The sequence below is a fragment of the Diaphorina citri genome, unplaced genomic scaffold (genome assembly GCF_000475195.1).
Source record: "Diaphorina citri unplaced genomic scaffold, Diaci psyllid genome assembly version 1.1 scaffold95, whole genome shotgun sequence".
In the NCBI taxonomy this organism is placed as follows: domain Eukaryota; kingdom Metazoa; phylum Arthropoda; class Insecta; order Hemiptera; family Psyllidae; genus Diaphorina; species Diaphorina citri.
Window position 1 is genome coordinate 295,308 of NW_007377532.1, and position 12,761 is coordinate 308,068.

The 12,761-nt window shown below is 39.6% G+C and overlaps 4 protein-coding genes across 5 annotated transcripts in view; 2 read left to right on the forward strand and 2 right to left on the reverse strand.

The window, feature by feature from the left end:
• Window positions 1-658: 658 nt before the first annotated feature.
• On the forward strand, window positions 659-3,351 carry LOC103524373 (peptidyl-prolyl cis-trans isomerase 1-like). Its single transcript, XM_026833484.1, has 5 exons — window positions 659-1,468; window positions 1,849-2,055; window positions 2,214-2,378; window positions 2,520-2,703; window positions 2,814-3,351. Exons 1-5 carry the CDS (start codon window positions 661-663, stop codon window positions 3,190-3,192), a joined length of 1,743 nt encoding a protein of 580 aa, XP_026689285.1. The 5' UTR covers window positions 659-660; the 3' UTR covers window positions 3,193-3,351.
• Window positions 3,352-3,829: 478 nt separating this feature from the next.
• Window positions 3,830-4,287, forward strand: LOC108254554 (zinc finger X-chromosomal protein-like). Its single transcript, XM_026833470.1, has one exon. It carries the CDS (start codon window positions 3,994-3,996, stop codon window positions 4,285-4,287), a length of 294 nt encoding a protein of 97 aa, XP_026689271.1. The 5' UTR covers window positions 3,830-3,993.
• Window positions 4,288-4,357: 70 nt separating this feature from the next.
• LOC113473950 lies at window positions 4,358-12,551 on the reverse strand. Of its 2 annotated transcripts, none has more exons than XM_026833492.1 (2): window positions 11,852-12,551; window positions 4,358-4,809 (listed from the first exon to the last, which is right to left on the reverse strand). In XM_026833492.1, exons 1-2 carry the CDS (start codon window positions 12,061-12,063, stop codon window positions 4,494-4,496), a joined length of 528 nt encoding a protein of 175 aa, XP_026689293.1. In that variant the 5' UTR covers window positions 12,064-12,551; the 3' UTR covers window positions 4,358-4,493. The 2 variants fall into 2 exon arrangements, with proteins under 2 accessions (XP_026689293.1, XP_026689294.1); XM_026833493.1 differs by lacking the exon at window positions 11,852-12,551 and adding an exon at window positions 5,756-6,458 and having other exon boundaries at window positions 4,358-4,796.
• LOC103524374 overlaps window positions 7,221-12,761 on the reverse strand; it is a 39,700-nt gene continuing 34,159 nt past the window's right edge. Inside the window, exons 2-6 of the mRNA XM_026833489.1 lie at window positions 9,232-9,370; window positions 8,607-8,843; window positions 8,405-8,495; window positions 8,081-8,257; window positions 7,221-7,837 (exon numbers count right to left, since the gene is read on the reverse strand). Of these exons, the coding sequence (XP_026689290.1) occupies window positions 7,622-7,837; window positions 8,081-8,257; window positions 8,405-8,495; window positions 8,607-8,843; window positions 9,232-9,356 (846 nt within the window). The 5' untranslated portion in view covers window positions 9,357-9,370 and the 3' untranslated portion in view covers window positions 7,221-7,621. The remainder of the gene's footprint in view (window positions 7,838-8,080; window positions 8,258-8,404; window positions 8,496-8,606; window positions 8,844-9,231; window positions 9,371-12,761) is intronic.

Consider the following 12,761-nt stretch of genomic DNA (forward strand, 5'->3'; position numbering starts at 1 on the left):
AGCAAGAGATGCGGAGATACTACGAACTCGCCTATTACAACTGGTACAAGTTCTATGTGATTGAACCGGATACGGCGTGGGCATTCAATATGGACGTACTCACTGAGAAAAACATCCATGGTGTTCGCAAGTACACGATGAAGAATATGATCATGAAATACTTCATACCGGAAAACTTTGAATCCGGCGACAAGTGCGAGGATGATTCTTCCTTCTATTTCACCGGACCGAACAGTGGTGACGGTGAACTTAGTCCAAGAAGACATGGAAGTCATAAGTACTATGAAACTGGTGGACAGTCATATCCAAGAAGACATCAAAGCAATCAGTACTATGAATCTGTTAAACAGTCAAGTCCAAAAAGACATCAAAGTAATCAGTACGATAAACATGGTGAAGAAATTGAAGAATCTAGGTCAAGAGCATATCAAACTAATCAGTATTATGAACCTTCAAATCAAAGATATCGTGAAAATAGAAGAGACAGTCATAGTCCTACTGAATGGAAGAACACTGATAAATATCGCTTTGAAACTAATTTCGAATCTGAATCCCAGCGATGCTCTAGGGATGGTGAATCTTATGGAAGACATACTAGACGATCACCTCGGAAAAGGGGAAGTGCTAGATCACCTCAATATGAAAGAAGTTGAGTACACGATGAAGAATATGATCATGAAATACTTCATACCCGAAAACTTTGAATCCGGCGACAAGTGCGAGGATGATTCGTCCTTCTATTTCACCGGACCGAACAGTGGTGACGGTGAACTTAGTCCAAGAAGACATGGAAGTCATCAGTGCTATGAAACTGGTGGACAGTCATATCCAAGAGCTTATCAAATCAATCAGTACTATGGATCTGTTAAACAGTCAAGTCCAAGAAGACATCAAAGTAATCAGTACGATAAACATGGTGAAGAAATTGAAGAATCTAGGTCAAGAGCATATCAAACTAATCAGTATTATGAACCTTTAAATCAAAGATATTGTGAAAATAGAAGAGACCGTCATAGTCCTACTGAATGGAAGAACACTGATAAATATCGCTTTGAAACTAATTTCGAATCCCAGCGATGTTCTAGGGATGGTGAATCTTATGGAAGACATACTAGACGATCACCTCGGAAAAGGGGAAGTGCTAGATCACCTCAATATGAAAGAAGTTTTAGATCGCCTCCATATGATAAGTTGAATACTCGATCCTGTTCTAAACAAATAGATGAACAGAATCAACTGAGAGATCGCAAACAACTGGATGAAAACAAACCAAAGAACGAAGATGATGGAGCAAACAGAGCAGACAAATCTGACGACCATGCAGACAGAGAATCAGTTGATCAACTAGATAGCAATACTGAATCTGTTCATGAGGGTTCAAAGAAGTTCATCATGGCTCATGATGAGAGAATCAAGGAAAGGATGAAAAAACAATTGAACTACTTCTTCAAGCATAAACAAGAACCCGGACAAATCTGATGACCATGCAGACAGAGAATCAGTTGATCAACTAGATAGCAATACTGAATCTGTTCATGAGGGTTCGAAGAAGTTCATCATGGCTCATGATGAGAGAATCAAGGAAAGGATGAAAAAACAATTGAACTACTTCTTCAAGCATAAACAAGAACCCAGTAGTTCCACAAGCTCTACAACACAAAGAACCCATAGCGAGGGAACGGTGCAAAAGTATTTCCAAGACTCTGACGAAGAAAGTGATGGATCTAATCGAAGAGAAAGTAACGAACCGTCGAAAATAAGACATGAAGACGATAGAGTTAGAAAGACTTACGACATGAAAGAAAAGAAAAGTATCAAAATCAAACTTGGAGAAATGAAAACTCAAAGGTAGTTCCACAAGCTGTGCAACACAAAGAACCCATAGCGAGGGAACGGTGCAAAAGTATTTCCAAGACTCTGACGAAGAAAGTGATGGATCTAATCCAAGAGAAAGTAACGAACCGTCGAAAATGAGACATGAAGACGATAGAGTTAGAAAGACTTACGACATGAAAGAAAAGAAAAGTATCAAAATCAAACTTGGAGAAATGAAAACTCAAAATATTTCCAAGACTCTGACGAAGAAAGTGATGGATCTAATCCAAGAGAAAGTAACGAACCGTCGAAAATAAGACATGAAGACGATAGAGTTAAAAAGACTTACGACATGAAAGAAAAGAAAAGTATCAAAATCAAACTTGGAGAAATGAAAACTCAAAACGTTACTCCAAGCACGCCTTTAGAAATTACTAATGAAACTCTGATTGATTCTGTTACAGATAACATTAACGCTAAACCTGTTACGAGCTTACAAGACTATGTCAAGAGTGCTGAAGCCGAAAGACATATCAACCCTAAATGTTCACCTAAAAGTACACCAGACGAGAGTACTAATGAAACTCTGATTGATTCTGTTACAGATAACATTAACGCTAAACCCGTTACGAGCTTACAAGACTATGTCAAGAGTGCTGAAGCCGAAAGACATATCAACCCTAAATGTTCACCTAAAAGTACACCAGACGAGATGGAAAGTGAACGACCCGAGTCTAAAACACGTGAAAACGTCTCAGCCAATGACTCAACTACCAGTAAACATGACATAGAAGAAGATTCACCATCAAACCGAGTAGAAACCAATGAAACTAACGCCGAAAATACCGAACCTACAGCAGATCCAGAAGACGAATCCGAAGCTGAAGAAGGTGAATTATCCGATCATAGTGGCGAGGAAGATGTGGACAAAGTTGAAGAAGAACCACCAGAACCGGAACCAGAAGAAGATGAAGTCGAAGACGGCGAAATATTGGACAGGGTGAACTATCCGAAAACAGCGGCGAGGAAGATGTGGACAAAGTTGAAGAAGAACCACCAGAACCGGAACCAGAAGAAGATGAAGTCGAAGACGGCGAAATATTGGACAACGAAGACGACACCAAATCGCAAGGCAGCGTGGAAACCATTGACGACGATATTGAAATGGTATTTGCCGCTGAGAAGAAAGCCGATCCGAAGCGAGACATGGAGAAAGTTCGACTCCGTAAACAGCTGATGGCGATTGAAGAGAAAATCAAGGCGGCTCGGCGTGCTAAACGGAGGACGAGATCAAGTTCGACCAGTTCATCGGGGTCTTCAGGATCGACTTCGAGTTCTAGGAGTCGATCGTCCAGCAGTGGTAGCTCATCGTCCTGATTTGATGTCGAAGTCATGTGAACATTTACAGGCCTTTTCTTAGACACTTGGACTACACTTCTATCGACATGGCATCGCCTAAAACACGCCCTTTAATTATTATTGTTATTAGACAATTTTTTATTATTATTTACTTCTTTTATTCCATTTAAGGCCCGACCATACAGCCAGAGTGCATCAAAATCCTTTGGTCTTTCCTGAGCTACTTTATATGGGTTCCAGTCAATGTCAATCGACTGTAGTGTAGACTGTAGACGCACCTTTACGCTCAGAGTCTATTATAGTCTTATGTTGAATTCGTGTAGAGTCGAATTTCGGAAGATATCACAGCAAGTAGGTATTACAATATTCATTTCCTCTGTAAAATATGAGCTCATGTTTTCTATATACGAAATTGAAATTCTTTCTGGAATGGGGACCTAATTAAAAAGAAGATTTTTACTTCAAGTTATTTAGCTCAAATCCCCTTTCTTGTAGTAGCATAGGATTAGGGTTTCTTTACCTCAGTTATGTTATTTATTTATTACTTAGTTTGACTTATCATTATTAAGCTTGTTTAAAGTGTACATCACTGAGTTTGAGCAAAAAACTCAGATTGCGCCCGAACTCGTCTTAAAAACTCCATAGTGGTTCCAACTTGCCATTATTTTTCCAAATCAAAAAAATAAAAACCTCTCTCTTTCAGATCCACTATTCTCCCCGGACGACCAATTCTTCTGCATTCATTGTAACGGTTGCGTGCTATACGCCGACCTACTGGACCATTGCAAACTCTGCCTACGACGCAAGCGTAAAAACCCCATGCGACGCAACTTCATGTGTTTCGCCTGTCCGTACTATTGCCGGTACGGATCTAGCATGGCTATCCACCTGCGCACGCATACGAAAGAGAAGCCGTTTGCGTGCGAAATGTGTAATTATCGCGCAGCGTCGAAGATTGCCATCTACGCGCACATGCGCACGACCCATATAATGCCGGACACGAGTGAAGAGCGGCGCTACCATTGCGCCTTCTGTAACTTTACCTCTCCGACGCAATGGGCGATTAACCGCCATACAAAGTATACGCATATGAATACCTCTGTACAAAAATGAAATGCTATTTTGTTATCTTTTTCTACAAAATAAATCCGATGAAAAAATTGGGAAAAATTGACGAAAATCGTAAATATTGTGTTATCATTTTATTAGTGAGGAAAGTGTTTCGGCCTTTTGGCTGCGCCATTTTTACATGAGAATCATTTCAAACAGCTGCACTGGACGGTAGTGCTGCTCTCACGATTTTCATTTCGTTTTTCACTTCAAGGCTTCCAAATATTGTCCGGTATTTGAGCAATACCCCCGGTCACGCCTTTTATTTGAAAAGCTCCTCGCATTCTTCTCTCCCTGTCCTTAATTCTCAACCTTTGTTCCAGCTTGGCCATCCGACATCTTTCTATCTTATCCAATTGTCGCCGCAGGAATGTGTTCCCATAGTCGTTACTCATGAGTCGGAACATATTGATCGGTGACTCCAGCCTTTTCTTTTTCCGATACCTCATATCTTCTTTGATAGACGCGATGGCGATCCTTTCCACCTTCAGCGGTTTCTTTTTCTTCTTGGCCTTCTTCGGGCATATGCCGTCGACATTTACAGGCCTTTTCTTAGACACTTAGACTACACTTGTATCGACATGGCATTGCCTAAAACACGCCCTTTAATTATTATTGTTATTAGGCAATTTTTTATCATTATTTTCTTCTTTTATTCCATTTAGGGCCCGACCATACAGCCAGAGTGCATCAAAATCCTTTGGTCTTTCCTGAGCTACTTTATATGGATTTCAGTCGATGTCAATCGACTGTAGTGTAGACGCACCTTTACGCTCAGGGTCTATTATAGTCTTATGTTGAATTCGTGTGGAGTCGAATTTCGGAAGATATCACAAGTTATTTAGCTCAAATCCCCTTTCTTGTAGTAGCATAGGATTAGGGTTTCTTTACCTCAGTTATGTTATTTATTTATTACTTAGTATTTACTGTTATGTATTACTAGTGATATTCCCTCTGTACAAAAATGAAATGCTATTTTGTTATCTTTTTTCTACAAAATAAATCCGATGGAAAAAATTGGGAAAAATTGACGAAAATCGTAAATATTGTGTTATCATTTTATTAGTGAGGAAAGTGTTTCGGCCGCGCCATTTTTACATGAGAATCATTTCAAACAGCTGCACTGGACGGTAGTGCTGCTCCCACGATTTTTATTTCGTTTCTCAGTTCAAGGCTTCCAAATATTGTCCGGTATTTGTGCAATACCCCCGGTCACGCCTTTTATTTGAAAAGCTCCTCGCATTCTTCTCTCCCTGTCCTTAATTCTCAACCTTTGTTCCAGCTTGGCCATCCGACATCTTTCTATCTTATCCAGTTGTCGCCGCAGGAATGTGTTCCCATAGTCGTTACTCATGAGTCGGAACATATTGATTGGTGACTCCAGCCTTTTCTTTTTCCGGTACTTCATATCTTCTTTGATAGACGCGATGGCGATCCTTTCCACCTTCAGCGGTTTCTTTTTCTTCTTGGCCTTCTTCGGGCATATGCCGTCGGGGAAGACACGCCCCGTGTACATTTGAAGCTGCTGATATTTAAACTCCTTTCCCCTGCGGCTGTCGCGGGGTTTGAACGTTTTGCTTCCGTGATTGATGATCCGCTGAGTGACTTTGACCAATTCGAAGTCGTTCTCTTTTTTGGGCATCGGCGGAAATTTCTTCTGATTCCAGCAGGATTTGCTGGCTTTTCTCGTCTCCATGGCGTTACCTATTGGGTTTTGGTGCACACCTATTTGTATTATGAATTGTTGCTAAAAATGTTCAAGTGTTTGGGGTTGCTACGTGTGATTTTTCAATTGGCCACATGTCTTGTGAATTTTTTTATTTGCAAATTACTGACATTATTCTAGATACATCACTCAAAATAAAGGAAGTACTCGATCGTAGGTACAAAATGGATTTATTATACTTTATTGATATTTATTCGACTGACAATAGATAGGAAGGTTTAATCTTTATTGATATTTGTTCGATTGAAAAACAATGAATAGGAAAAAAATACAATGAAATATTCTATGATCATTCCATACAGCCAAATTTCCAAACAATCAGACTGCCAGTCTAGTTAGCTTGGAGGATAGAGCACCTACTTTGTGAGTGCTAGGTCGCGGGTTCGATTCCCGCTCGGCGAACTTTATCTTAAACAAAGGTTCGTTCTCGGAACAGCTGGCTTTCTCCTATCCTATCCTCCTCTCTTCAAGTTTGGAAGACCTAAGTCGTCACAGTTCCCTCTATGAAACCTTTTATTATTTAATAATCACTCGTAAAATTTTCGTAGCCAAAACCAAATGTCAGCCCAAAGCAATCACCTAGCTAGGGCTAATTGAGAGGCTGACGAAAAAGCCGACCCCATCTGAACACGAGAAAAGGTGAAGAAAAATAGAAATTTTATAATAATAATTTTTCGTACATATTATTATTTTTTATTTGGTAACTTTTTTTTTTTTTTTTTACAAACATCATTCTCTTCTCTAATTCTCCACAGCATAACTTATCGTTCCTCTCCTATCCTCATATTCCTCCTCCAGAATTCCATGCTCTTCTTGTTCTGCTTCACTCTCATCCGAATCCTCTCCAGTGTTGGACTGGTAATTCATCGGGTATAAGATAGGGATCTTCCTCCTCCAGAATTCCCTCTAATCCTCCACAGCATAACTTATCGTTCCTCTCCTATCGTCATCTTCCTCCTCCAGAATCCCATGCTCTTCATTTTCCCCTTCACTCTCATCCGAATCCCCTCCAGTATTTGACCGGTAATTCATCGGGGTATAAGATAGGGAGCTAGTACCCGCAGCAGTGGTGCTGAACTCCAAACTCGTCAGTCGCTCTTGCGCCTCCTTGATTTCCAACTCCTGAAAGAGAGAAAGTTAATTAAGTTTTATCATCTTTCTCCTCCAGAATTCCATGCTCTTCTTGTTCTGCTTCACTCTCATCCAAATCTCCTCCAGTATTGGACCGGTAATTCATCGGGGTATAAGATAGGGATCTTCCTCCTCCAGAATTCCCTCTAATCCTCCACAGCATAACTTATCGTTCCTCTCCTATCGTCATCTTCCTCCTCCAGAATTCCATGCTCTTCTTGTTCTGCTTCACTCTCATCTGAATCCCCTCCAGTATTGGACTGGTAATTCATTGGGGTACACAAGATAGGGATCTCCCTCCTCCAGAATTCCCTCTAATCCTCCACAGCATAACTTATCGTTCCTCTCCTATCGTCATCTTCCTCCTCCAGAATCCCATGCTCTTCTTGTTCTGCTTCACTCTCATCCGAATCCCCTCCAGTATTGGACTGGTAATTCATTGGGGTACAAGATAGGGATCTTCCTCCTCCAGAATTCCCTCTAATCCTCCACAGCATAGCTTATCGTTCCTCTCCTATCGTCATCTTCCTCCTCCAGAATTCCATGCTCTTCATTTTCCCCTTCACTCTCATCAGAATCCCCTCCAGTATTTGACCGGTAATTCATTGGAGTATAAGATAGGGAGCTAGTACCCACAGCAGTGGTGCTGAACTCCAAACTCGTCAGTCGCTCTTGCGCCTCCTTGATTTCCAACTCCTGAAAGAGAGAAAGTTAATTAAGTTTTAAGGACTTATTTTTCAAGAGTTTTTTTTGTCAGCCTAGTTAGCTTGGTTGGTAGCGCGTCTGCCTTGTAAGCGCTAGGCCGCGGGTTCGATTCCCGCCCCGGGGCGGATTTTATTCTCATGGGATAATGTTCGTTCTCGGAACGGCTGGCTTTTTTTACCAACACAATCTGTTTTGGTTGGTAAGTGGTGACCTGTTACCCAACAATCCACCTACCTTTAGATATGTAGTTTCTCGTCCTTTCAGCTTGACAACTTCACTCAGAGGCAGTTGTTTCACATCAAACTTCTTATTGGGCATGCAGGCTGCACTGATATCTTTCTCCCCATAGACTCGCTTTGGTTCTTTGACTTTGGCGGACTGAGCTGGTATAAACCGGGAAGGGGGGTCTATTTGGTCTAGGCGCTCATTACGATTGACAGCAAACTTATCGACAATGGTTGTGGAGTGGTCTGCCAAATGATCTTTCTCCCCATAGACTTGCTTTGGTTCTTTGACTTTGGCGGACTGAGCTGGTATGAACCGGGAAGGGGGGTCTATTTGGTCTAGGCGCTCATTACGATTGACAGCAAACTTATCGACAATGGTTGTGGAGTGGTCTGCCAAATTTTGTACTTCAATGGAGGAGGTTCTGGAAAAAAAGTGAAAAAAACTGTCATTATATGTCAGAACTTTTTTTTTTTTAATTGATGGGGGTAACCTCATGTTTATTGAAAAAATAGTAATAAGGAAATTTTCTTACCCTTCTTGTGACAAAGATGAACAACTGGATGAAAGACTAGGTTGTTTCTTCTCAGAGTTCAATTGGTTACTATGCTTTGTTTTCTTCTCATTACTTGCAGTACAGTCTATTTTCATTTCACGTATACTAGATATTATATCATCAGTAGCTTTCTGTCTGGTTTCTAGCTCATTTTGAATGGCATTGTTCTTCTCAATCAGCTTTTGTCCTTTATCTGGTAATTTACTGACTATAAACCTGGAATCAAGAGAGAAAATCAACCATTGAAAGGTTTGGTGATGCAGTACATCAGAATATCCTACTGATATTAGAAATTGATTTTTTTTTTTTTTTTTTTTTTTTTTTTTTTTTTTTAAAAAACCAAATAGGAAATTTAAATTGGAAGAGGGGGGTGTTGCAGTACATCAGAATATCCTACTGATATTAACAAAGCCAGTTAGGTAATGTTCTTAAATTTTTAAGGACATCAAGACCACAGTAGTAGTTATTGTTTTCACTATCAAACCTTTTAAAAAATAAACCAATTGAAATATGAAACCTTTCACATATAGTCATTAATCCACTCTTGGTCCATAAAGTTTATGTGGAACAAGGCAGGGACCACCTCATCTGTGTACAAACTTACTTATTTTTCAATATCTTTGCTTGCCGTTCAAAAATTTCCAACAGTTGAAAATCTGGTATTCTTTTTATATCAACAAAATATTCAGACTTCTTTGGTTCCTGTTTGACATCTTCGTTTAGCTTCATTGTGAATATTTCACCTGAAACATGAATGTTAACATGAGACTTTTGACACAGATGGTATCTTCTGTAACCTTCTAAGACCCACTCTTAACTACAGTGTAATAGTAGTACCTTCTGATACTAGCTGAATTCCGTCGCTTCGCTCCGGAATCCCGCTAGTTTATCCCGAGGCATGGCCAAACTTGTGGAAAAGGCATGGCCGACCTTCTGATTCTACTCAAATTCCTGAATCCCTCTGAGCTAAACTCTCAAGTGTGTCCAAACATATTTGACCAGCCGTTGATTGATGAGGTGAATCTATGTTGTTGAAGCAGAGTGGATGTTTTTCACAACCTGTATAGTGACGTCAAAAAAATATTCAAAATGAGAATGGACCTGATGTGGGGTTTTGGAGTTTTCTTTGATTGGCATGCAAAAGGTTAACATAAAACCTGCTGAGGTGTGAGTGCAATTTTTGGTCAACACTGGGATCTTCCACATACCAAGCAAGCATCATAACCATTACACCAGTATGCCTTTCATACACAATCATCAGAATCAATTCCAATCAATGACATTTGAAAACACCTCGCGTAGTAATAACCGCCAGAATAACAAAAACAATAACATTGGCTCCTCAGCAGCTTCGAATAACTACCACAAGAAAGCTCATAGTTTTCACAGTACATAACTAAAACTCCAAGCCACGAGAATAATCTATGTGTTCTGTTAAAATCTCCTACCTTGGAGTATCAGATCAATGATGCATGTTTTTTTATTATTATTATTATTATTTTTTGTAAGAGGTTTTACAGATGGTCTTATTGTCCTGAAATCGAAGAGAGAAGGAAGGCAGGATAGGAGAAAGCCAGCTGTTCCAATACACCAGTATGCCTTTCATACACAATCATCAGAATCAATTCCAATCAATGACATTTGAAAACACCTCGCGTAGTAATAACCGCCAGAATAACAAAAACAATAACATTGGCTCCTCAGCAGCTTCGAATAACTACCACAAGAAAGCTCATAGTTTTCACAGTACATAACTAAAACTCCAAGCCACGAGAATAATCTATGTGTTCTGTTAAAATCTCCTACCTTGGAGTATGAATGAATGTAAGGAGGGAGGAGTTTGCTGTGTGCACAAAGCTGGCTCTGTGCTGGAAGATATCCAGATGAGGAGGAATCATAGTAATCTCTCGTCATTATTCCTGACATCTAAGTGTTACACTCACCCTTCTTAGGCAAGAGTCCAGGATGCAAGAGTGTCTTCAAAAAAACATTGCCTGGATATGGAAAACAACTAAAGGAGCCGTCATTCCTGATTAATTTTTATGGAGAGACGTCTTCTTCTCAAAGTATTTAGAGGAGTTTGCTGTGTGCACAAAGCTGGCTCTGTGCTGGAAGATATCCAGATGAGGAGGAATCATAGTAATCTCTCGTCATTATTCCTGACATCTAAGTGGTACACTCACCCTTCTTAGGCAAGAGTCCAGGATGCAAGAGTGTCTTCAAGAAAACATTGCCTGGATATGGAAAACAACTAAAGGAGCCGTCATTCCTGATTAATTTTTATGGAGAGACGTCTTCTTCTCAAAGTATTTCCATGAAGGTTGGTATTGGAACTTCTTGTTGAGGAACCATTATTTTTAGTCTGTTGTGGACTTTGACTGTTAACAAATCGTAGAGTGACGTAGAGCACATCACGCTCATGCATATATAAAGATTAACATCTTAAAATTGTTCAGATTACTGAAGATTTTCTGCTATGGAGACTTTTTCCCTCGGGATTTCAGACTCAGAATCGCTCCAATTTGTTAACAGTTGTGTTTAACCAATTGGTCTCTAAATTGGAAGGTAAGTGTGTCAGAGAACAACTTAGGGGAGTTAACTAGCACAAGACTAGATTTAGGTACCGCCCATCTAAAATCATTTATTTTCTCTTTGCTGTTTAATATGTACAACAAAGGTTTTGTAAACCAAATCCAGCAAATTCTTGAAAGTGCACGCCCCGCACTCACAGCTTTGAAACCCTTAAACTCCAATTCTCTCTCTATCATTTGAGTGTAAATTTTCCAAACCAAATCCAGCAAATTCTTGAAAGTGCACGCCCCGCACTCACAGCTTTGAAACCCTTAAACTCCAATTCTCTCTCTATCATTTGATTACTCCGGAACTCTTGACTTATGTGTGATATTCCGTTGTGTTCTTTAAATGTACTGACTTATAATTTATTAGTGGTTCATGCGAACTTAAATGTAAAATTGCTATAGGAAAATTCACCTTCAGCTTTAGATTTGAGAGGGTTTTTACCCATTTTCTTTTAAAAATGAACTTCGTCAACGGACGAAAAAATACTAAAACTAATTTTAATTTTTCAATGAGGCGCTTTAACTTTTTTATTGACGTTCGTGCCGAATAGATATTATCAAGTACATAGGTACCTAATTAACTTACAAAATACCTACCTAAAAATAAAAAAAAAATAATAAAAACCTAATAATTATAAAACTTATATGCCGTCGGGGAAGACACGCCCCGTGTACATTTGAAGCTGCTGATATTTAAATTCCTTTCCCCTGCGGCTGTCGCGGGGCTTGAACGTTTTGCTTCCATGATTGATGATCCGCTGAGTGACTTTGACCAATTCGAAGTCGTTCTCTTTTTTGGGCATCGGCGGAAATTTCTTCTGATTCCAGCAGGATTTGCTGGCTTTTCTCGTCTCCATGGCGTTACCTATTGGGTTTTGGTGCACACCTATTTGTATTATGAATTGTTGCTAAAAATGTTCAAGTGTTTGGGGTTGCTACGTGTGATTTTTCAATTGGCCACATGTCTTGTGAATTTTTTTATTTGCAAATTACTGACATTATTCTAGATACATCACTCAAAATAAAGGAAGTACTCGATCGTAGGTACAAAATGGATTTATTATAGTTTATTGATATTTGTTCGACTGACAATAGATAGGAAGGTTTAATCTTTATTGATATTTGTTCGATTGACAAACAATGAATAGGAAAAAAAAAAAAAAAATACAATGAAATATTCTATGATCATTCCATACAGCCAAATTTCCAAACAATCAGACTGCCAGTCTAGTTAGCTTGGAGGGTAGAGCACCTACTTTGTAAGCGCTAGGTCGCGGGTTCGATTACCGCTCGGCGAACATTATCTTAATAAAGGTTCGTTCTCGGAACAGCTGGCTTTCTCCTATCCTATCCTGTCCTCCTCTCTTCAATTTTGGAAGACCTAAGTCGTTACGGTTCCCTCTATGAAACCTTTTATTATTTAATAATCACTCGTAAAAATTTTATAGCCAAAACCAAATGTCAGCCCAATGCAATCACCTAGCATTTACCGCACCGTAAACATTGTAGATCCTGTATGCCCAGCTTTTGTAGACGCTCCTTGGTTGTACTTTTT